We start from the raw sequence: 26,467 nt of genomic DNA on the forward strand, positions 1-26,467 counted from the left end.
AGATAGATAGATAGATTATTATAAAAGCATACATCTAGCTTACACATTTACCCAAATTACCATACGCCTGTTTAACCGAAGTTAATTTGGGTGTGTTTCTCCATCCCCAACGTCCCTGACGGGAACGTCGGTCTCCTCGGCTGTGAACCGCTCCTGACGCGCGTCTGGCAAATCCGCCGTTATAATAGGAATTCGCTTTAGAACAAGCGCGCCTGCTCTTAAAGGGAATGTGAGATGTCGCTCTGATTGGTTTATTTCACGTTACGCCCAAACCACACCTATGAATAATGAAGCTACTTCAGACCAACCCCTTTTAGATTTGCGCCAGGCGCAAGAGTCATTTATCCCGCGATTCCCGCCGGGAAAATAGCAACAGCGCCAAGACCCGCCCACAAAGTTACTTGCGCTTTGCGCTTTGACACTTGCGTTTCAGATCGTTAAAATAGGGCCCCCAGAGTGTAAATGCAAACTAATAGACCCGCCATTTTTTCTATGTAACGTGTTTTTAAGTTATTCTAAGAACTCACTTTGTTGTTGCAACAACCTTAACTTTTTGTTGGGAGATAATTTTCTCCATATTTTTGCATAAGATTTTTAATGCTTTCTTTTGTGTTCATTTAGTAAAAAACAGTAACTGAATTTTAGATTATTTTTTTCAATAGTGTTGACTTTGAAATGCAAAAAATATATAGATATATTCAATATTGTCAAAATATTTGGAAAAATGATTATTTTTTAGCTATATCGCCCAGCCTTAGACTCAAGGTCATAGACTTTAAATAGCTTTTCTGTGTCCTTTCCCTGAGTAGAAACTCAATTTCAGTAAAAACGTGACCTGCTGTCTGTAGTCTCTCTCTGTCTGAGAGAGTTGAAGCATTTTGATGCGAAACATGGCGTCCCATTTCACAGAGCCTCTTCCTACTCGGTCATTACTGCAAACACAATGCTGACAGCAAAATTACCTTTCCAATGACAGATTTAATAAGTAATCTGTTGGTGGGTATTTGCTCTTGAGGGACAAAACAGTTGGTATTGCCCAACTATGCAACAGCTGGCACTGAATGGATTGTGGTTATGATGAACAGTTTTTTGACAAAAAGACAAGGTATAGTATAACTTGTCGTTGCATTCCTTAACAGACGTTTTCCTATAAAAAAACAAAGTGTACAAATCATGTTGCTTGTACTGTGAAAGCCAATACTAGGATTGATGGCACTCTCAGCTCCAATTACGAGAGAGATGGCATAACTTGGCATACTTTAATTGATCCACTCCAGCAGCTGCTTATTTTTAGATACAATTGGGGCCTAGCTACATTTTCATTACGGGCCGCTCTATTCTTATTACCCTGCTGGCAGGTCTCAAGAGGACAAGTTTGGCTGCATCCCAGCTTTCTATTACATAGTGTCTTGTGTACAATATTAATATATTTTGTGTACCAATGAAACAAGAATGAAATTTCCCTAGTCAGTTTACTAGTACTTTTAGCTGCTATTATTGGTGTTAATCCATTAACAATTTTGCGACCAGTGACCTGGGACTGGTTGGGGATGGGGATTTTTGTCATTTTTTTCCTTTCGAATACTGGATAGCTCAGTAAAACGATGAATTACTAAACAATTCTACGAATGTCTCAGTTTAAACCAGATGAAACAGTGTTGACATTCTCAACAGCACTGACAAACATGAGAAACATTGTGGCATGAACGATCCAGTTAAAAGGCTTTTCAATCTACAAATCTCCATCATTTACCATGGATTTACTGTAGTAACACGAACTGGCCGGCCAACATTGTATCTTACAGCGACCCACTGGGAAATGGCCTGTCCGTTCCTGAACTGCACCATGTTATTGTGGCAGAAATGTGGTATATTCATATCAAATTGAAATATATTATTAATGTTGACACGCATTAAAGGAGTATACTTACAGTATTTTTGGTTATTAAGCTATAGCATTTGTGAATTTGTATTTATACACAAATGTATGTAGGCTTTTTTTCATAATGTTTCATATAAACCATATAATTACATTTTATCATATTAGTGAGGTGCGTACATGGTTATCATGATCTAAATGTATGTTACTATGAATGGCCACTGGTTCATTTTAATAAAAGTAGAGTCCTAACTCAAACAGTCAGATGATTTTAATAGATGTTACTGTTTTACTGTATTTTCCGAGAACGAGTGTTTGACTAATAACACATGCAGAAGGAACATTACTTCAGTTTCTTGCGAGCTCTAGCGGCTCTCTTCAGGGGTCGTCTCTCAGCACCGTGACACTGACACAAGACACCACTACACCGCTGGCATTTTACCCTCCCAACCATGCAAGACAACTAGACACGCTAATGCCTGCGACAGAGGCAGAGCGCTGAAGCCGAACCAGTGACGAGACAGGTAAACAAAAGCCGGCTGCTATTCTGAAACACTGTATATGGCATCAGAGGGACGCTTATTGATTGTAAGTGGAGAACACCATTGTGAAAATGCTCTTACTGAAGTAACAGGGTCTCTTTAAGTACGGTTTTAGCTTACTGGTAAACAAGCTGTGCTGATGTGTTTTCTAAAGGAGATGTCACAGTGTGAAATGAAGTCTTGCTTTGGTTAAATTTTAACTAACTCTGATGTGCTTCTGAGAAACGTGAGTTTAAGTTTAACAGAGAAGCTTTCAGTGTGACGGAAACTTATTAGTCGAACACAAAAATGAAGCTACTCCATAAATCACTGCGCATGCTATAATATTATATATTGATATATCAAATGACTCATTACTGTCGTATGAAATGCTTTTGGCTGCTCAATATGGCAGTAAATTACATGCTGACTCTGGGTCAGTGTGTGGGATTCTAACTGATTATCTAGTGTGATTCATTGTAATCAGGGGACCTGCATTAAATGTCAGAAGCTGAGTTTTGCATCTCAGCCTTCTGTAAATTTCATCATTCTGTGTGATGTGAATGGGAATGACCTTGTCCCACTGAGAGAACCCTTTAAAATGCTTTTCGACCTGTTGCTAGTTGTTTAAACACGGCTCATCTTAGCATTTTTAAATAGACACCACCTTTACGCGCCAATCGAACAAATCAGGCAATTCATTTTGCAGTGTCAAAACATGCCAGCTGGCTTGTGCCAAGCAATATAAAGACGAAGCTTTCACATTGGGGTAAATAGTCTGTTTAACTCAGGGATTGGTGCCCGACACATTTGACGTGCACGGCTTAGCTGGATATAGCCTTGCATCCTCAGATAAATTAATACATTTTTATTTATAGTCGTTCTTGCCTTTCACTTGCAGTTTAGCTTGTGTTGTGCCAAGTTTGCTTGAGGGTCTAATGACCGGAAGACTATTATGACCACTTGAAGACTTCCACTCATCCTGACATTGATTCACAGAGTCATCTTGTCGCAAATTGAACAGAAACATCAAGTGTGTCTGTGACATCTTTAAAAAAACAGGTGACCAGAGACTAGTGACTAAGGGAAATGAAACGATCATCTTGCAGCATAAAGTCTGGTATACAATGCAGCTTCTAAAGCAACTTCTACTCCATTCATTCATCTGAAAACGATTTTACCACAATAATGCACCAGCCATTTCACGATATCAGTTTTGTTTTAATCATGCAGCCCGATCTAAATGTATAGGATACAGTGGACAGGAGCTTTGGATGTGGTATGTGGAGTGTTTCTACTCGATCACATGAGACTAAACAGGTGTGGTGGTGATTATAGAGATCCGGGGGGCTCTTCTCAAGGATGCACGCCATGTTTGTGCACACAAATCCTTTACTTACCACAGGCTGTCAGCCAGAATTGTAAAGAGCTCCATTACCAACAACCGTAAAGCTTACATAGCCGCCGCAACCTGTGTGGCATCTCCATGCGGTGACTTGTGGTCTTTAAATATATAGAAGCGACTGTAAAGGAAACAATGCGCTCTGACCTCACCTCTACCTCTCACCGCCTCGATGGAAGTGTAAAAGCATGTTGACTTCACATATTTACACTGTTCTTCTGCTGAAACGATGGCTTGTGACTTCAAAGCATTCCTGTTCAGATAGGGAGTGTTACACGTTCAAGGTCGGTTTATATCCATTTAAAAAAACGTTTTCATAATGCCAAGAAATGTCTTCTGGTTCTACACACTTTAAATCTGAGACAGAGCTGTTCTTCACGGCTTGTCTGCCGAGCGTGGGAGATGATGGTGGTGGAGTCATGTCTGAAACCAGTTGCTTCATTTTTTTCAGGGACCATTGAGCTTCCTGGGCTTGGTTTGATTAATACAATCTCAAAGGTTGAATTTCCCCCGGCTCTTCAGTGCAACCGTGCAGGGCTCATTCATACTCTTACAGTATATTGCTTTTAGTTCGATCTGTCTATATACCTTGGCGGTTCACTCATATTACCTTTGAACGGGAGCAACAAGCAACAGTTGGGGTTCTGTAAGTAAAATTCCCATTCATTTTCTCCATAGGGAATTGATTTTGACACCTTTAAAGACAAGACCCGCTGTGAGCTATGAGGCTGTTAATCAATGGATATTTTTATATCGATGGAACATCACCCATGATCCTGCAGAGAAGTTTTTTTTTTGCTGAAAACAAGCAAATTGCGCCAAAAGTTGTAGATCTTTTGTAGTTCCCCATTAAAGCCATTAAGGACGCAATGTTGTACCTTTTGTCGTCTTGTCCGTTTTTCAAATAAGTTTGTAATGTTGAGATTCTCCTCGTAGTTTGTTGGTATGGTTCATGGCATATACTGTAACTCTTGAAGGGATTGCAGCTGTTGTTAGAAGAAGTTAGTGTCTTGGATGTGAGCATTGGCTGGACCAACAAGCTTTCTTTAAAGCAACGAATTGGCTTTCTTATGTCCCCTTTTTTTTGTTGCGTCCCCTTTTTTTGAGTCACGGGGCGTAACAAATGGGGGCTCGTCCGGGATCTGAACCCGGGACCTCTCGCAACCAAAGCGAGAATCATACCCCTAGACCAAATTTGCTGCTTTGAGTCCCCATTTGTTACGCCCCGTGACTCAAAAAAAGGGGACGCAACAAAAAAAAAGGGGACATAAGAAAGCCAATTCGTAAAGAAACGTGTTTATTCAAATAAGATAAATATACAAAAACTATGTACTGTAGTAGTCAAAAGTCAGTGATGTCGTGCTGGGTGTATGTGTGAGAATGTAATGGGCTGTAGTGTCGTGATGCATGCAAAAAGAAGCATAATCAAACAATAACGAAAGCAATCAAGTTGGCCGCCCGCGCCCCCTGCCATCGAGCTTGCCTCTCTTAAAGAGGCAAAGGAAATTAGGCACAGGTGTCACGGATGCAACCAGGTTCATACTACATGATTGACAATAGACAATGGACCTTTTTTTTGCACACAAAATTTCGCTAATGTGATCACACTACACATTTAGTGTAGTAACGTTGTGTCACTACTGACAAAACCATTTTGTTGAAATTTCAGAGACCGCACCTTATTTTGCTCTGTAGGCCTGTTTCAGTTCTCAGCATGGACCTTATAAATGTGTGTGTGTGTGTGTGTTTGTGTGTTTGTCCTGGTAAACTCTATCTAATGGGGACAAAATGTCCCCACTATGCTGGCAATATCTGAAATCTGTGTCCTTGTGGGGAAATTTTTTGGTCCCTATGAGGAAAACAGCTTATAAATCATTCTAAGTGAAGTTTTTTTTTTGTGATGGGTAGGTTTAGGGCGATATAATATACAGTTTTTACAGTAAAAAAATAATTTTGTCTTTTGAAAGTCCCCATAAAACATGGAAACCCAACTTGCAAGCCCAAGGTGCTGTTAAATACAAATACATGTAGATGTAAGTATACTGTAATTACATTACCTTCAGATTTCTTATCAGACTCATTTGTGTTTCTTTTTTAAACAACATTTTCCTAACACTCAGCAGCCATTAAACAGACATAAAAGGTGCTTTTCATCAGCTCAGACATAAACGCCAGCATACCTCTGATTACATATGCAAGCGCAGTTATTTAGTCTCTTTATGTTGTTTTAGAAATGAAGCATTTGAATACGTCGTAGAGACAATGCCTCTGTCCAAATGGCCAGTGTATTTCTGCTGTGCAAACTTGCCCTCCTCACATGTAACTTGATGTTGATGCAGTTTCTTAAAATAGGCAAATTGGACAGCTGACTTTTTGCCAAACCTCTTACTACGTTACACTGAGAGAATAAATAATTTCCAATGATGCCTTACTTACTGAATGTAATATTTTAGATGAAATTAGCTTATATACAGTCATTAGTCACTGGCTACTGTCTCAAATTGTAAACAATCTGATTAAAGAGGCAAACACCTCTGATTATCATCACTGGTGTGTGTGGTTCATTTTGATGGACATGTCTGGGACAATCTAAGGCTCTGATTGTGCTGACGTTCACTTGGTGATATGTGTTTTTTGCTCCAGGGAAGCATAATAATCATGCTAATGCGATGCTGCTTTGTTTCTGTCCTATCTGCAGCCATAACCAGAGGACGACTACATTCATACATCCAGTGACAGGCGAGATCTCTGCTGAGAACACTGATTTCAGACTTCAGGACCAGTAAGTATTGCCTTTTGACATTGCTTATAGTAAAGGTTGACTAGGTCGTTTAAAGGTCCCATATTGTCAAAACTGAAATTTCCTGGCTTTTTTGATGATAACAGAGGTCTAGGGCCAATGAAACTACCATATAAGTTTCAAAACAGTCGATCCACAGACAAATGCACACAGCCTGCATAAAGTAGCTGTGCCTTTTCACGAGCCGTTGTGACTTCCGTATAAATGTGATGTCAGAGCTACTCAGTCACCACCACCACCAATGGTGGGTCACTCAGAAAACAACAGGCCAATCAGAAGAGAGGCTCATGAATATTAAGTTGACAGGCCAAAATCGACCTGTTCTTGGCAGAGCTTCTGAGAAAGGAGCTGTAAAAATATATTGAGATACTTGTACTTGTACCGCAAATATATATTCTTAAGGACATCAAAACCTAAAATAAAACTTCAGAAAGGTGTACAATATGGGACCTTTAGGATTCGATTACATTAATGTCCTGTCTCAACCTAGCAGCCCAGATCTTGAGTTTAGTCTCTAATAACAGAGATTGTATAATACTTTTTTAATGTATGATAAATTACAGGATACATTTGTCTAATTTGACCTAACTGGGGTTTATATAGTAGGATTACTAACTATTACTAACTATTAATTCATGCAAAAGCTGATATTATATGCTACATGATTAGTTTATTTAGCTTATAGACTATCGGCATCAGTTGTTAACTAGGATTATTTGCTACTTTGCTATTATAAACTAACTTTTAAGCTTTTGCGGTCAGTAATATTTCCTTTTTTGAAAGAAATTAATACTTTTATTTAGCAATGATGCATCAAATTGATCAAAAGTGAAAGTTATAAAACATTATTTACAATGGGTTTTTTTTGTTTTTGTTTTTATAAATACTGTTAATTTTTTTATTAATTCTTGGGGAAAAACATCACTGTTTTCACAAAAAATATTAAGCAGCTCAACTACTATCGACATTGATAATAATAAGAAATATTACATAAGCATCAAATCAGCATGTTAGAATGATAGAAGGATCATGTGACACTAAATACTGGAGTAATGATGCTGAAAATTCAGCTTTGCATCACGTGAATAAATTGCATTTTAAAATATATTAAAATAGAAAACAGTTATTTTAAATTGAAGTAATATTTCACAATATTACTGTTTCTACTGCCTTGGTGAACAATTATTATTTATTTTTTTGAACCTTTGAATGGTAGTGTATGTTAGTAGCTCTTTGAATTGCCATTGAACAGAACTCTCTACTGATATTATAAGGCAGTACCATCATACCTTTATGATCTATATGTTGGTAGAAGCAGAGCTGGAAGGATACAGCTGACTGAAGTATCACATGTCTCCACTGGCATTTGTCAATAGTCTTGCTCTTTACAGTTCCCTTCTTGGTGCCGTCAAGTTGTAACTTATATTACAGCTGTCTGTTTTATCAAACATGCATGCAGATCACTTGGGTTGTTATGCTTTTCATCAAGAGTGGTTTGTACAGGAATATAGATCGAAATCCTTTTCACTCACAACACAATTCTGGGCTGTTTCATTTTATGCTTTAAGAGATCCAGCAAAATCTTTCAGGTTATGTTAGAGAACTCAATAATAGCGTTACACAATCCAGCAGCTCCATGTTCGAGAATGATCTGCCATTAGATGTCGGGTTTCAACAGCTGCCCACCGGTCTTATCTAACTCGAATCTCTCTAAAAGCAGCTCATATTAGCGCGTATATCACAAAAAACTGGGGCTCTCTTAGCATCTGAATACGAGCGGGAGGGCGTATTCTCCTGCCACATCCTAATGGATGCATCTCATTACCAGCTGTGTGGGTGCACGAGGCTTTCTGAGAACCGCAGGTTGTGTGTCATTGGCTGTTAATGTATCAGCCATATCACATGTTGGAAAGAACTACTATGTACCGTGGAGCTTGTATAATAACTCACTTCTATACATTATGCAGATTGTGATGACAGATTGTGCTGGACACTTGACACTTTTATTTATTTGTAGGTATCATTTTGACGCAAATGTTTTGAGACTTTGGTGCAGAACTCATTTTGCACTGTTTTTACTGTAATATGTAGTATGCTAGTATGCTGTAGCATGCTATTACTTTTCTAAGCGATCATACAATTTTCATATGGTGGAAAACAAGCAATAACATCCCATGGACTTAAACCTATGAGCCAGAATGTTATGACCACCTGCCTAATATGCTGTTTATCCTACTTAAACATTGCTGACCTGCCGATGGATGGACTGAAGGTGTCCTGTGGTATCCGGCGTTAGCAGCAGATCCTGTAGGTTGTGAAGTGGAGCCACCGTGGATCAAACTGGGGTGCGTTTCCCAAACAACGACGTAACTCGCTGCTCTCTCAGAAAAAAAGGTACAAAAGCTGTCACTGGGACAGTACCCTTCAAAAGGGTTCTAATATGTACCATTTAGGTACTAATATGTACACTTTTGGTACCAATATGTACCTTTGAGGGACTAAAATGCACTCTTTAGGTACAAATGTGTACCTTTTGAAAAGGTACCGCCACAGTGACAGCTTTTGTACCTTTTTTTCTGGGAGTGTACCATAGTACGATGTATCGTTGAAGAAATCAACTAGCTAGTTACGACTGTTTCCCGAAACCGTACTGTCGCAAAGTGCCCGTTCAACCACGTTGGTTTATGACGTCACGCACGTGGTGGAGTAATAACTTCTTTTAATGAGTCTGTTTGAGATCAAATTAACGCTAGATGTTTTGCTAAAAATTACAGACATGGCATCTGAGGACTATTTCTCATTTTTCTCAGTTATTTTGCTTTGTTTCCAGATTCAATCATAGGCTCGTTCTTGCATAGTAGAACACGTTCGCACATGCGCAGTCTTCAAAAACGGTGCTTTAAATCTCTTGACAAACTAAAAGACGTAAATGACATTTTTATGTATTCTAAATAAAAGACACAGGTTGTACTGAATGTCAGCTTGCTTATTTTGCTCAAGATAAGGATTTATTAAGTCCACATATCATGCAAACTAGAAACTATGCTTCTAGCCACAGAGCTGTCGTTTCAACTACACAACTTGTTGTTTGCGAATGTTCGTTAGAACGATGGTTTCGGGAAACACTGACTCGTTGAACTATGCTGATAACGACGGAACTTGCGAACATAGTTGGCTAACGATGCTTTTGGGAAACGCACCCCTGGTTGGTCCAGCACATCCCACTGATGCTCAATTGGATTGAGATCTGGGGAATTTGGAGGCCAGGGAAACACCTTGAACTCTTCATAATGTTCCTCAAACCCTTCCTGAACAATGTGTGCATTATCCTGCTGAAAGAGTCCACTTCCACCAAGGAACACCATTGTCATGAAGGGGTGTACTTGCTCTGCATCAATGTTTAGGTTGGTGGCTCGTGTCAAATTTACGTCCACATGAATGCCTGGACTCAGGGTTTCCCAGCAGAAGTTTTCCCAGAGCTTCACACTCCCTCCAGTAGCTTGTCATCGTCCCACAGTGATCCTGCGTCGTCAAACGCCACACATGTACACGGCCATCCATGTGATGTATAAGAAAATGGGACTCATTGGACCAGGTGACCTTCTTCCACTGCTCCAAGGTCCAGGTCCGATGCTCCTGTGCCCATTGCATTCAGCGGTGGACATCGTCATCATAGACACTCGGATTGGTCTGCAGCTACGCAGCCAAACGCAGCAGAGTGTGATGAACTGAACTGTGTGATGTGACACATTCCTCCCATAACCATCATTAAAATTTTATGACTTGTGCCACAGACCTTCTGTTGGCTCAGACCAGACGGGATAGCCTTTGTTGCCCTCGTGCATCGATCGACACCCTGTCGTCGGTTTGTAGTTTGTCTCTCAATTTCCCCGATATTCGCTTCATGTTACTGGTCAAAATGTTTTGGCTCATCAGTGTATAATGACTGACTGTTCAGTCTCTGCTGACCTCAGTCTTACAGATATGGGTACCAGCCACTTGTAAGTTCTTTCTTAAATTGGAACGTAAAGTCCACACTAGAGGCTTAGTGACTTCTAGCTAGTTTGTAACTAACTCTGTACTTTATTACTGTACTAATTCCGTTCGTAAGGCAGAACGTTGCTAGTAGGTCGTCAGCTCTCTGTAAAGTAATGCGTAGTCACATGATATGACGTTTAGCCTCGATGATCCAATAGCAGCCTTCAAATACGTGAGCAGAAGTTGTGTTGAAATGCCGTAAATTTCAGTTTATCCTTCACTCTAACTTCTTTCGCCTCGCGTTACTAACGCTAAAAATAAGTTTCCATTAAATACGATAGCCTACTTGAGAATACCGGTAACTCATGAATAACATAAGTGTTTTTATATGTAAATAACATTCATAAACTGTATTTGAAATGAAATTAATAAGGATCAATAAATAAATATTGATACAAACAACATAAGATATTAAGTTTATTGATTATGACTTATATTTGACATGCACAACATGGACCGATGCACACGGCGGCGCGCTGTTTAGGACGGGTTCGTGTTAAAGAGCCGCTAACAAAGTAATCTTTTCACATAATGTTCTCTCTCTTAAAATGTAAGCGAGTGTAAATGTCAGCATTATCATACATGTCTAAAGAACTGAAGTCTGTCAGGTACAAGAAGAGCTTATTGATGCAGTCTGTCTGATATTTTAGTCCAACCGCTACTCCTGATCGGAGGCTGCCGTAAAGATTTAGTTTATACGTAGAGTTACGCTTCAACTAAGTTTAATGGTGCAACGCAAAAATATTTAGAAGTGCGTAAGTCGTAACTTAGTGTCCATTTACGTCAAAACTAGGCTAAGCTGTAACTTGCGCACAGCTGGTGCAACCGGCCCATGAAGTGGGCTAGTTTGACGTGGTGTCCTCAGGCCCTGTATGGGGCCCCAGAGGCCACTTGACATATCTTAAGCACCAGAATATCCCAGAGACCAGTGCTATTTTTAGATCATTTATATAGTATTATAGTATTTATTTGCCAAGGCAACATTTCTAATTTCCCTAATATTAAATTTTTTATTATTATGTTTTTTTTTTTTTCAGTTACCAGTTACCAAAAATGGTTTTAATAGATTTAGTTTGAAGGGTAAGTTCACCCAAAAATTCTGTCATTAATTACTCACCCTCATGTCGTTCCAAACCTGTACGACTTTCATCTTCAGAACACAAATGTAGATCTTTTTGATGATTCATATTTTAGGCTAGCTTGGAAATGCTTTTAGAAATATTCTATTCTGCTAAACCATGCTGATTCTTTCCATGCTTTTTACTAAGAGCCACTGAATAAAAGTGCCGGAGAGGTTTGAGTGCCCAAAGCACGTGGATTCCTCAGATGTTGTGAATGTGCTATAAGCACAATCTGTTTCTGTTTCTTTTGTATGTTGGCTCTTTGTATGTCTGGCCATCTGTTCTTAGACTCCAAGTGTGAGAATCGTGCTGTGAGGTTTCCTCGACTATCTCCCTGTTGACTCTACCTCTTATACAAAGACTTCTGATTAAAACTGATGAAAAAGTACAAACATGTATGCATACAGGTTTATGTAAATGTTCGGGTGTTATGGGAGTCCAGCTTATGGCATAATGTATGAGAATAGGTTAGGAATTACAGAATTACGTTATATTGTGTCCTTCTGTTTTTATGTTTTGACACACGGCTCAAGGTCAGACTGTAATGAGTTATGCAAAGCACAACTTTCGTTGTTGTGTAGGCAATAGATCTTGTTTACTAAAAGTTGTGGTTTCCTTTGTAATTATGCCAGCTGGAATCGGGAGATGAGACATTTTTATCTGTAAATGCTCAGACAAAGTTTTCAGTCAAGCAGTAGTTTTGCCATAAAAGACAGAACAGATTTAACACTAACTAAGATTAAGCTGCAACTTGAGTCAGCTCTGATTATTTTTAATATTGACGATCATAGAGGACACTTTTGGTTCCTCTCTGACTGAAGAGGAGCCAAAAGCCGTGGTTCTGTCCTAGTTTGCCAGGAGCCTGTGCTTCTGAGCTTTGACTGCTGGAATATATTTAACTCTTTCCCCGCCATTGACGGAATTTTCCGGCTTTCCGTGTTTTCACTGTTATAAGGTTAGAGGGCGCTATTACGCATCTTCTGGAAGAATACAGAATCTCCTGATCAAAAGACATGTGAAGAAGAAGCAGAAACAAGGTATAGCATATGTAATCAGATGCATATGTAAAATAATGCGATCATCAGCATTAAACAGCATATAAATCAAAATCGCCTAATGTTACCGAATGACATTTCGACCCAGGACGAGCTACAGGACTGTTGATGGACTCGATGTACTCTCTCTATGTTTTGATCATCGTTCTGAATCCAATCCGAACACAGTCTCTGACAAAAACGTGATTTTCTCAGCTTTTTTACTTTTTTTATGAAACTTACCCACATTCAAGTGTAAAAAAAAAAAAAAAAAAAAAAACATTAAGCTTGAATAAAACAGTTTAATTTTTTTTAAAGCAAGAGGCTCAGTTCTTTCTGTAAGGGATAATGTATAGCGAGGTGGTTGTTATAGCGAATACAACCCCGACAGGCTGATCGCAGGTCTACATTATCCCGCTTATTACATGGCTACCCACCAAATAAATCAATAATTTGACACAAAATATTGATTTAAAAAAGAGTTTATTGATTTTAAAACGATTGTACTGCTTCCGCTAAAGAAAATAGTCAGTTCCGATTAGAATCCTGCATCCATAGCAACGCTCTGTTTTTCATGGCAACGGTGTGTTATACTTAGCAGCGGTCTGTTATCAAGAAATAACAGACCGCATTATTAGAATTCAACCAAGCCATGTAATAATTTGATATATTGCATGTTCAGATATACATAAAAATATATATATTTTGGGATCAAAAACTTAGGAGCTGACTGGCAACTTTTTTCAAAAAATGTATAAGAATTAATATATACGGTTCAAAAGTTTTGGCTCTACCATTTTTTGTTTTGTTTGGTTTTTTTTCAAAAGAAAATAATACTTTTAGTCCGCAAGGAGGCAATAAATTGATCAAAATTGACAGTCAAGACATTTATAATTTTGATATGCAGAATATTAAAGCAGTATTTATCAGAAATATGTTTTAAAAGGTATTTGTCAGTTTGCTTTTTGTTCATAAGTTTTGTTTGTTAAGTTCATAACCCAGCAATATAACCTGCCTGTCGAATGCCTTGAATGTATTGTATTTGACATTCAGGCCAGCGAGCGCTGAAGGGAAAATTCATTCTCTGTCTAATCATGGGGAATTATACTTGACACATCACAGCAGCTGTAATTTACTAAAAGCTTTTTGAAGTGAGCCTGTGATATTAAAAACTGGTACGATGCATTTCTTGTGTGAATTAGTAATGGACAATGCAGTGTTGCATTGGAATGGTTGTCAATCCAGTTCCAAATCCTAGTGAGTCACTTCCTACTTCCTACATAGTCAGCTGACTTCTAACAGCCATGGAACCTCATAAGTGACCGATTTGGAGTGTTCTACATAGGCAGCTAGACACTAATATTGCTCTGTATGGGAGACTTAAAGGGATAGTTCACACAAAAATGAAAATTCTGTTATCATTTTCTGTGGAACACAAAAGAAGAGCTGTTGGTTGTTTCTAACGGTTTTGGTCACCATTGACTTCCATTGTATAGACAACAAAAAAGTGTTCCAAAGAAGAAAGAAAGTTTTATAATGGCATGAGGGTGAAAAAATAATGAAAGAATTTAGATTTTTCTTATCCCTTTAAGCCACAATTAAATATCACTTCTTTTCTGTGTTGAATGAAATATTTGTTTATTATTAACTCAGGATTGAAGTTGATTTGGAAGTGTACGAGTGCTTAAACGGCTAGTCATTCATATTTAATACTAGCCACATATACCCTTACCAATACCACTTTATCATGGTAACCATCATTTCCACTAAGATACCATAGTTCTGCTTCAAACAGTGTAAAGTGTTAAGAGCCCGTGCTATTTTTTTAGTGCCAATGGTGGCTAAGTTACTCTTGTACCAATACAATACGCTGTAACTGTTGTAACAATAACTGTAATATCTATGATAGTTTGGTGGAGACTTACTATTGTCAGTTTAGGAAGGGTCAAACTCCTGAGAGCAGTGAAACACACTGTTTGTCATTGATGTCACCATGCAGAGTTCCAGTCAAATGTCATGTTTTGCCACCGGCTAAACGCATCATATGCTAGCATTCAACTATACTAGCACTATGACTGAGACTTCTGATCACAGAGGATTTCACTTTTACACTGATGTGAAATTCTGAAAAACATCCTGAAGTTCTACCCATTGACTTACCATTATCAAGCAGTAATAATATAATATGTGACCCTGGATCACAAAACCAGTCATAAGTCGCACGGGTATATTTGTAGCAATAGCCAACAATACATTGTATGGGTCAAAATTATCGATTTTTCTTTTATGCCAAAAATCATTAGGATATTAAGTAAAGATCATGTTCCATGAAGATATTTTGTAAATTTCCTACCAGGAATATATTAAACATTTCTTTTTGTGAGTGAATGCAGCACAGTTGTGAACATAAATGGACAACTTTAAAGGTAATTTTCTCAATGATTCGATTTTAGATTTTCAAATAGTTGTATCTCAGCCAAATATTGTCCTATCATAACAAACCATACATCAATGGAAAGCGTATTTATGCAACTTTCAGATGATGTATAAATCTCAATTTCAAAAAAATTACCCATGTGACTGGTTTTGTGGTCCAGGCAGGGTCACAAAAGGGTAATTATGGAGAGTATGGATAATTAAAATGGGGAAAGAGAGACGAGTCAAAGCTTTGTTGTATGGTCCTAAATGTGTGGTGTGTTGTCGTCTAAACCAGTTGTCCAATCCGGTCCCGTTCACACAGTCTGAGTCCTGAATATTTACGGGATGCAAGTTCAGTTATAGAAAGCGGTTGTCACTCCCGTAAACAACTGAACTGTGTGTGAACGTAACCGTATTAAGGACTCAACTACAGGACTGACATCCGTAATCTGCTGCTGTGTGAACGTGGCCACAGATATTTATTTATTTAAAACGCAACTTTTACGATTTGCTAATCACACCAAGCCATGTCCTGATTTTGATTTAAAGTGTGCATCACTGATTTAACACTAATTCCTCAGAGAATCTGCTGTACCTGTTGAAAAGCATCACTGTGCTCTCCTCTACAGGACTGGTGGACACATGCTGAAGCAGCCACAGGCGAACACACGACCCTCCAGCACTGTTAGTGAAGCCTCCACCACCGTCACCTCCTCCACTGTGGACACCACGTCGGGATCAAAGGTCAGAAACTAGTCAGAGAGGGAAGGAAAACACACCTGGGATTGTGCAGAGATAAAAGTAGAAGACAGTACCTCTGCTATACTGAACGAGACGAGCGAGTTAACGGTGCAGAACATTCTCCATGCTTGTTTAGCATCTGTTCTGGTAATTAGAGTGCTTATTCTTCTGGGCTGCGTGACTATTCCCCAGTGCTGGCGACACAAACACAGAGCCCTTGACTGCCATCTCTGAGCAGACACAGAACATCCATGAAACGGATCGGGATTCGTATTGTGAGTGATTTGGTGCATATCTGTGCAAGGATGCATTGTTTGGAATGTGATGCACATGAGCTGAATAATGCTTTTTTTTTTTTTTTATGTATATATTTAAAGGTATAATCCACTCAATAAGTACAATTTCATGATTATTTATTACTGTTCCAAACTTTTCCTTGTGAAAAAGTAGTATACTTTAGCACACTTTTAAAAAATAGCATTGCAAACTTACGGAAATAATACACTTTAAAGAAGTGCAAACTGAACTGCAAAATTAGCAGGACTTCAGTGCATCTTTAAATCTAATATCTTAATTATTACTTCTATTGTCTTTGAAATATGGTTAAATATACTGCCGAATGTACTGACAAGTATTTATGATAAGCTAAAATATACTTTCTGTTTAAACTTGTATGTCTTGCATTATATTTGTAATTACTTACACATTTGTAATGATGTTGCAATTTAGTATATTTAAAATAGTTTAACTTTAAATATATCAACTACTATGAAAATTATAATCAAGTACTTTACATATGCATATCTGACAGCAGCTGCATCACAAGCCTAAAGCCTTAAAGGAGCCGACACTTAAAAATGGATTTTTTCAGACATAATGTGGGTTGAAAATATCATTATTCCACACACACAATTATATATATTTCTGCAAAAAAACGTAAAAATATAATTGAACCTCAAGGAACATATTACAATAGTAATAAAAATATCCATGCCCCCTTTAATATGATCTAATATTATTTATATAAATTATATAGGGGACCTTCAAATATTGTGTTGGACGATGGTGGCCCTTCGAGTCAAACTGATCTAAGGAATTAGACCTTTGCTAGATAAAAATAGCTGCTGTTTGATGCTAACTTATAGCGTCATAATGGAGGCTTTGGTAACATTGTAATCATCATTATGTTATTTTACCTCTTAGAATGCATGTGCAAAAATATCTGAAGTGTACTTGTGACGGCTGACTGCCATAGTTTGATTAATGCGGGGAGATAAACCAGCAGGAACGCTGCCCGTGTCATCTCCTGCCTGCGTTCGGACTGTTTTAGATGAATGATTGCTCGTAGCTCTTGTCGTTGGCAGTGACGGCGCGCGATGGTGATGTATTAGGCGTATTAATGCATTGGCTTGTGTGATTGGCTTACGTTCGTTGCCGTGCCCACAGAATGCCAGCGATGGTGTGTAAGATCAGCTGTGCACCCCTGGCAGACGGTCTAGAGACTAATGTGTGATGAATGAGCTTTCAATCCCCCTGCTCATCTTCTGTGTGTGTGTGTGTGTGTGTGTGTGTTGGTGTGTGATATAGGGATCCAAGTCCAGTGGAAGGGTCCATAGCTTTGGCAAACGAGATCATGCCATAAAGAGGAATCCCAGCGTTCCTGTAGTGGTACGTGGATGGCTCCACAAACAGGTAAGAGAATTGATCAATGAAGTTGTTTATTGATTAACCAAACATTGGCTTTCAAATTATACTTTACATGAGAGGTTTTTAGACTTCCTGGTCCCAAAACCAGGAACTCCTAGTATAAAATGCCAGAATGTCTCAGTAACACTTATAATATCTATGACTTCCACCACTGTTTGGGGTTACATTTTTACAAAGATTTTTCAAAAGGATCACGTGACACTGAAGACTGATGACTGTAATGACTGATGAAAATGCAGCTTTGCATCGCAGGAATAAATTACATTTTAAAATATATTGAAATGGAAAACACTTTATTACTGTTTACACAGAGTTTTACACAATATTACTGAGAGCATGCACAATATTACTGTTTTTACTGTATTTTTGAACAAATAAAGGCAGCCTTGGTGAGAAAAAAGACTTTTCAAACTTATGAATGATATTACTATATTATTCAAAGTTCAACAGCTCATTGAAAGAAAGTTATAAGTTATAGTTGGAAATCAGTTAGAAATTAGTTAATAATTAGGCATGTCATTGTTTTATAGCTTTATAGGGACTTTCACGAACCCATAGTTTAAAATTATACCCTTATATCATTTGACTAAATGTGACAGAAATGTTACACATGTAGTACATATAGAAATGTTGGTGTTTCAAAACCTAGTGAGCTGCCCAAGAAGACCACATCATTCAAAAAAGAAGTGGGACAAGGTTTAAAACCCCATTTTGGTTGACCACACATCTGAATATCGGGGGAAATGTGTCTCTCAAAGCATAAGAAGTGGTCCCAGCCTCGCTGGATGGTTTTTTTTGGGCATCATAGGCACTTTTGGACAGTTGAAAAGCATATTTTGAACGTTCAAACGCATCAAAAAGCTGTCTAGATTGGCAGCTCATTTGGTTTTTCTTTTTGAGAGCCAGCCAGTGAGTTTTACAGACACAAACACACATGAACACACAAGTCTTTCATGGCATGAAAACATCAGGAGTGTATTTACATGAATAGTTTTTGATAATAGACTTTGAATAAACTCTTTAACTGGAAGTGAAACGGTGCTGTCGTAGGGAATCGCTGCGCTTTGCCTTTTTGAAGTGTGTTTGAAGTGCTGTCTTTCCCCATCAGATGTCTTCAGCTGCCTGAGGGTGTGTGTTTTCCCATCAGTGTGTGTGTTGCTTTGTACTTTCAGGACAGCTCAGGGATGCGGCTGTGGAAAAGAAAATGGTTTGTTCTGGCTGATTATTGCCTCTTCTACTACAAAGGTGAGTGTCTTCACCAAACATCAAACAGAATCACATTTACACATGGACATTTAATTGCTGACTTTTCTCCCAGATAATGATTATTATCATTACTTTGTTAGTAATAGCGTTATGGTCGTACGTATGAAGTCCTACTTCCAACAGATTGCAAACTCAATCTTTTTGCTTTGGACTGTCCCCAGAGTTTAACATGACACATTTAGCAAACTCTGAAAGTTGATAACTCAGGGAAAGTAATATGATGTTTTTGGGTTAATCTCTCTCATATTTATGCAGTTTCTTGGATCACACCAAACCCTCTCTGGGAATTCAACATGCTAATTCAGCTGACTCAAACCTTGTTTGTGCTGTTATAAACAAAAACAGCCATTACAAAAAATAAGTATACTTTACATAATTTTTATTAAATAAATTTAAGTTGAATTAAAAGTATATTTTATGTTGTAAGTACCAGTAGTATACTCGTAAACATACTATGTTAGTACATGGGACCAAATTGGCTTAAGTATACTTTTAAGTGCACTTTAAGTGTTACAGTAATAGACTTTGAGTACACAACTAGTTTACACCTACGTTTTTCTATGGCAACCATACTTACATGCTACAGAATGTACTTATTATAGTAATTACAACAACCTGAACCTACCCTTAAACCATGTAGTTACCTTATATTACCAAGTATTTCCTTAGGTAAGTACACTGTAAGTACATGCAAGTACACTTACTGTAAAAGAAAGTGCAAGTGTACATTTTTCTTTATACTTGTCAGAATAAGCCAAGCATACCTCTGATAATTACATAAAAAGTATACTCTTATTTTGTGTTTAAAAGAAGTGTTTAGTATAGCACAGTTGAATAAACTTCCTTTTCGTAAGAGAGAGCTAAATTAAAGGAGTAGTTCTCCAAAAAAAATGATATTCTGTCATTATTTGCTCACCCTTATGCTGTTGTTTATGCAACACAGTAATTGGTTACACAACTCTTACCATACAACTTATGAAGCCAAATGAATGCTTTGTGCAAAAAACAGACAAAGTCTAAATTGTTAATCACTGATATTCTGATAAAAGTTTAAATTAATCATAGGAATATATTCTGATATCTTTTAACAATTGAATAACTGCAAACAGAAGATAACTGAGTAAATAAACATTTTTGGGTGAGTTATCTCTTTTACTGTTTACTTTATTTCTTGTATCAAATCTTTCACCCCAACCTGTGTTGTCATAATGTGATGTAATCCATCCTAATTTTCCAGTCAGTCTGCTCTTCCCAGTCACAGACCCCTCAGCTCCCGGCTTTCTCAAACGAAAGAGAGACCTGCCTCGGTTTGCAATCTCTCCTTCAACCAACCTTGAAGTATTTTTAACCCATTATGTCCTAATCGAGCCACCCTTATCGCTTGTCAACCCACCACTCGATCTCTGTTTCAGACACACCCACACATAAACACACTCTCACTCCCACTCACATCGGTGTCACCAGCGCGCCACTGGAAAGAAATGGTCAGAGCGAATCAAGGAGGCTAAACTTAAATGTGTGAAATGTGATGATGTTATCAGAGTGGTGTGAGAAAGACAGGTCAGAGAGTATCACATGCCAGGAAGGAAGAAAGACACAAAGTCAAAACCTGACCTGCTCCTCAGTTGGATTGTTTTTCCCCCACAGACAGTCGTGAAGAGTCGGTTCTGGGTAGCATTCCTCTGCCCAGCTACACTATCGCTCCTGTCGGGCCTGAAGATCACATTAGCCGCAAATATGCCTTCAAGGTAAGATCTCATTTTCATACGGATAGCAACACACTTTCAAACGAATGATACAAAGTATTCTTCACTTCAAATTGCAAGGATGTTTACTTCGGTATAACTTCACAGTTCACCCCAAAAAAAATCATTAATTATTTACTGTCTACTAAATATAATACTAAATGAGAATTGTGAAAAGTGAATGGACTGTAGTTGGTCATTCTTTTAAAGGGTTAGTTCACCCAAAAATGAAAAATCTGCTATTAATTACTCACCCTCATGTCATTCTAAACTTTATTTACAAAATATTCATCTCCAATGCACGTTCATGAGAGCACCACGACACATGCATGTTGTGTTGATGTGAGAGCAGTGCGTGAACGTGCATCGGAGATTCATATTTTGTGGCAAATTATGTTTTTTTTTGTGCCAACAAACACTCGTGTCACTTCATAAAATTGAGGTTAAACCACTGGAGTCACATGGATTACTGTTATGATGTCTTTACTACCTTTCTGGTGCTTGAAAGTGGTAGTTGCGTAGACTGTCAGAAAGCTCACAGATTTCAATGTCTTACGGGTTTGGAACGACATGAGGGTGAGTAATTAATGACAGAATATACTTTTTTGTGTGAACTAACCCTTTAAACTAAAGTGAATGAGGACTTGAGCTTCTAAAAAGATAGATTAGCACCAAAAAAGTATCATTAAAGTCGTCAAAATGACTCTTTACGCACTGTAGCCTTTTTAAGTCATATAATAGCTTTGGGTGTAAAACAAACCATTCGACTGTTAGCAACATTTTTGAATGTTTCTGACATAATTCGATTACATGACCCCCAGTGTTGTCACACTTAACTAAAACTAAAACTATCAAATATATTTTTTGTTAATAATAAAACAATATATGAGTATTAGATGAAAAATGCAAACTAAATTCAGAATTCATGTTGCCTTGGCTGAAATAAGTCAAGTTTAAGTGCTAAAATTACAGAACAAAAATTTATATAAAACTAAATTAAAGCTAAATTGAAATATTTAGAGAAAAAAATCTAATTATCATAACTAAAATTCAATAAAAAATTCGGTTACACTTTATTTTAAGGTGTCATTGTTACAGTGTAATTATATATATAAGTACTGAGTAATATTAAGCAACTACATGTATAGGGTTAGGGTAGGATTATGATTTGGTTGAGTGTTAGTTGCATGTAATTATGCATAATTTACTGTTATTACTATGGTAATTGCATGTAACATATGTAACAAGGACACTGTAAAATAAAGTGTTACCAAAATTTCCTTTTGTGGAAGAAACCAAGTCGATGATGACAGGATTTTCATTTTCATGGTCCATAACTGACAGTTGTCCCAAACAGCCGTTCAACCGAAGTAGCTGTGTACAAGTAGTTATCACAAAATAAACTTTTGTCAGGGTGATACGGGTTTACATTGTGCTAATGACCCTCTGACTGTAAATACTCCTTGCTTATTCATCTCAATTTTCTTGCAATAGCTGCTTCCCGTTCCCCAATCAGCTGTCTTTCTGTTTTGTTATGTGCAATGGCTAAATACATTGGGTCACTGTGCAGTTATGCATGTGCATGCTTCCTTATCTTGCATGGCTTCAGCCTTGTGTAGAGAATGCAGAGAAGATGCATTTAGAAAATTCCACATACTTTAAAATAGCTAAAATCCTATCTAAAAAGTTCAGTTGCGGCCTTATATTTTTTTAGTATAATCAAATTGGCTATAAAAGTCGATTCAATTCATAACTTAAAAAAGGAAGTTGGTTAAAGTATCGGAAAAACATGTTGCCATGCCATGATCATATCTTTTTTTTTTCTTAAAAATTAACCTTCAACACAACATGGGTATTTTCATTCAGTTTAGAATAAATATTCCCCATGAAGGCTGTAAATTTGACATGATTCAAGCTGTTCTTATACATATACAGCTTTCTTAAGTGGTGCCTATCTATGCGCGAGTGTTTTTGTAGGCAAAGACTTTAGCAGTGTTTTATGTGGATTCATACCCCGCAGCTTGTGCGGTTCATTGTTGTCCTCATGGTTCATGACACAGAGTGAATGTATGGGTCTGTACTCATCCTGAGGGCAACAAGGTTACATAACCAGTCTACCTCTCTCTGCTCATCTCCTTCCTGCCCCTGTTCTCAAGCTAGAGAGAGATTTTTTTTTCAAACGTGGGAGCAGAACGAGACTACATTCCAGTTTTCAAGAAGAAGATCTTAATGCTTAATGGTTTAAAGTGCAAGTTGATCTCAGTTTGCACTTTGCAGCACTCCTGTTTCACTTTTCTTCCTTAACGGATATAGTTTACACAGCCTACGGTGTCACGTCTTCCTCCAGGAGTGCTGTTTACAAAACTGTTCACCCTTCTGGCGAGTACCCAGCTAACAAAATATGTTCTAAGAATGTTTTGCTAATGTTCCCATTAAAGGGAAAGTTCACCCAAAAATGAAAATTCGGTCATTAATTTCTCACCGTCACGTTGACGTTCCAAGTCCGTAAGACTTTCGTTCGTCTTCAGAACACAAATGAAGATCTTTTTAATGAAATCTGAGAGTTTTCTGTCCGTTTGAGCTTCAGCAAGAACCAATTAGGTTTGTTCTCAAGGTTCGGTTGAGCTTCTGTTTATTTTCGCTGATCAATGTGAATACGAGAATAAAAGCCTAAATTCAATCTGTTCATCATATAAAGCAATCGAGTCTCTTCAGAAAATTTGGACTAAACCGCTCAATTCATGTGGATTCGTTTTACGATCTAGATCCTTTATGAACTTTTTGAAGCGTCAAAGTGGTAGTTGCGTCGCTGTCAATGGAGAGACAAAAATCAGATTTCATCTAAACAATCTTCATTTGTTTTCCGAAGATGAACGAAAGTCTTACAGGTTTGGAACGACAAGTAATTAATGACAGAATTTTCATTTTTTGGGTGAACTATCACTTTAAATGATGAAAACCTTCATACAACAACATTTCGAGAACATTATTAACGACCAGATAACTCTGAACGAACCTTTTGTTAATGTTACCGGAAGAGCGTTTGTTCGTGAATTTGAGAGAACCTTGGCAGAACGTTAGCCAAAGTTCTGAGAACATTCCCTGTTAGCTGGGTATCTAGTAGTTGTATCATACAGTCCGCTGAGGGTTAGGGATCATTTGACCGTAATCTTCACACAAGAGAGAATGTTTACCTTGGAATCTGGATGTCGATTTTCAGTATTAAGTGACTCAGATGGGCAGCAGAGAGTCTGTAATCTGTACTAATCCTCTATGAAAAAGAAGGCTTACTGCGGTGAATTCTGCTCAGCCAGCAATCTCACCCCACATGCTGGTGCGCAGACTCGGACGAGTGACAAAATCTTTCACTGATTCGATGATGAGCTTCTAGATATCGGTACAAAGGTGGGAAAAAAAAAAAACCCAGGCTGAAGAGCTAAGCAAATGTATTTCTCATATGGCTTCTTTCTGTGGGCGTTTGTGCTTTGTGTTTCAGGCTGTTTTGCGGTCTGGCGTGCTGTTTTGTGCTCTTTCACTCCTGCTATTTATTTGTGTCACCCTCTTATCTTGATTGTGCTGACAGTCCTTAAATTATACTTACAATTTCCCAGCACTTGTATATATCCTGAACAGGGAAAAGCCAGTAGGCGTTGGTTCAGGTGACCAGTCATTGTCCTCTATTTGCTGAACTATGTCCTTCTTCTGTTCCCATTGGTGGGCTTCCTGCCTGTGATGAGTGACTGACAGTCCAGAAAGCCTCTGAGACACATTCAGCATCATCTGTAAATAGGTACACTTTTAACTCTATGGCTTCTCTACATTAACCACTGGCATGTGCAAACTCTATGAGAATCTGTGTGACTTTTCTCACTGACAGCAGATGTTTGAAATGATCCTTTTCAGGAAACGATATCTACTGGAAATTTAAGAGGATATAGCTGATTTTTTTGTATTCCTTATTTGCATAAGAGTCTTTGAAGAAAACTGAATATATCAGATAATATTGTAATATTTGGTTTAGTTTACTTAGGGTTGAAAATAGGGAATTTTAAAATAGTTAGTTCCAGAACAGGTCATGGAAATAAATAATATCTTTAGAAAATGGATTATAGAATCATTTCCTTGGTGTGCTCAGCTCTAAAATATTTGATGGGTCATTGCACTCTTTGTTATATTCCAAGTATCCTGTATAGAGGACGATCGATAGTGGATTTTACCGATGACGATAACTAGTTTGGACCATGCTTGCTATGAAAGCCTGTATACTGATCTTTATGTGAAGAACCGTTTTTTTTTTCCTGAAAGCCCCTCTTTTCTGTTCTGTGACACATGAAATCAAAGCTTATATAATATTCAGGAATGGAGAAAGAGCTATTCTGTACTGTGACGTCAATGTTTCATGCAAAGAAAAGGGATTCATTCAAAATATATTCTCACATCCACATCTGCATAGTCTATAGTCTCAAATATACTTTATAATCAAACTATCATAACAGTTTAACTTTAATTTCCTCATCTGTCGTCATGATGGCGGTGAATTGCAGAGCTGGTGCAAACATATCCACATCATCGCTATGATCAGATGCTTTCTTAACTGCTGATTTCTCAATGCTTTCATTTTTGTTGTGTGTTTATTTTTGCTATTGAGAGGAAAACACGTAGCACATATTTACATATTCATCTAAACGTCGTTCTCAGGAGCGTGGACGGCGTCGGGAGGTTTGTTAAAGGCACACTATGCAAGATTTGGGGGGGGGGACGCCGCTGGCAGGTGGCGCTCCGCCAAATCTCGCAAGAATCACGACTTTACGGCACAACGTCACATACATCAACAACATATGAAGCAGCCTCTGTGGAAGACACTAGCACGCATTTCAGATGTGAATCATGGCAGAGTCGACGAAGAAAGCGCGGTCGGAAGAGTGCAGAGTGGTATTTGCGACAGTAACGCACTGTAAGTACTCCAGGTACTCTAAGTACTCTAGGGGTCGCTGTTTAAGAAAAACAGTAGCTGCGTTTACATGGACACTTATAATCGGATTGACGGCTCAATCGGACTAAAAAACCTTCATGTAAAAATCCGATTGAGCTCGATCCGAATGAAATTTCGATCGGATTGAAAGGGGTGGTTTATCCCTTTTGTAATCCGATCGAGAGAACATGTAAACACTTGATCGGATTGAAAACCGAAACTGAAAGGACTGCGCATGTGCAATGACGTTAAATAGCGTAATGACGTATGACGCGCGGAACGAGCTGTTCTTCCTGTTGAATAAAGTGTCATATTAATAAGTTTCCCGTCATTCTAAAATTCTCATTTCACTCGCGCGTCTGTGAAGTGAAGCAGGACAACGTCCCACCAGTCCTTGTTTTGGATTCTCATCCACAGATGTCTGGTTTTGGCCGCGGGGAGGGGCATTTTTACTGCGTGATCAATAAGCAGCACGGCAAAACGGTTAATATGCTCTAAATTATGACCAGAGACGAATTAATATTACGTCTGCTGTTTAAAACAAATAAAGATCCAATAGAGGAGAATATTTATGCGCGAAAAAGCGGGAAACTCTGTATATTCGTGCAGTGTGCGCATGTCAAAACATCAGATCCGATTTGAAACTTGTGACATATAAACGCGCGCATCAACCCGATTACTTTATTTATCATTCATGTAAACACCTTGTTCGGATTCATCAGTCGGATTGATTTCATTCCGATTGTGTCCATGTAAACGCAGCTAGTGTGCCTTTAAGACGTACTTCAAGCACTCGCAATACTTCTCACTAGACACTCTTTGT

General features: G+C 38.2%; 1 protein-coding gene across 11 annotated transcripts in view; it reads left to right on the forward strand.

Annotated features, from left to right (window-relative positions):
- plekha7a (pleckstrin homology domain containing, family A member 7a) overlaps positions 1–26,467 on the forward strand; it is an 89,740-nt gene that overhangs the window by 33,669 nt on the left and 29,604 nt on the right. For 7 of the 11 annotated variants that reach the window (XM_084408711.1, XM_084408715.1, XM_084408714.1 and 4 more), the window contains 5 exons: positions 6,501–6,584; positions 15,843–15,957; positions 17,542–17,646; positions 18,834–18,906; positions 20,575–20,675. In XM_084408711.1, coding sequence (XP_084264837.1) covers positions 6,501–6,584; positions 15,843–15,957; positions 17,542–17,646; positions 18,834–18,906; positions 20,575–20,675 — 478 coding nt within the window. Of the gene's footprint in view, positions 1–2,344; positions 2,468–6,500; positions 6,585–15,842; positions 15,958–17,541; positions 17,647–18,833; positions 18,907–20,574; positions 20,676–26,467 lie in introns of those variants that run through there. The other 4 variants (XM_084408720.1, XM_084408721.1, XM_084408719.1 and 1 more) reach the window with 3 other exon arrangements.

This window comes from Rutilus rutilus (assembly GCF_951802725.1).
Source record: "Rutilus rutilus genome assembly, chromosome: 5".
NCBI classification, from domain to species: Eukaryota; Metazoa; Chordata; class Actinopteri; order Cypriniformes; family Leuciscidae; genus Rutilus; species Rutilus rutilus.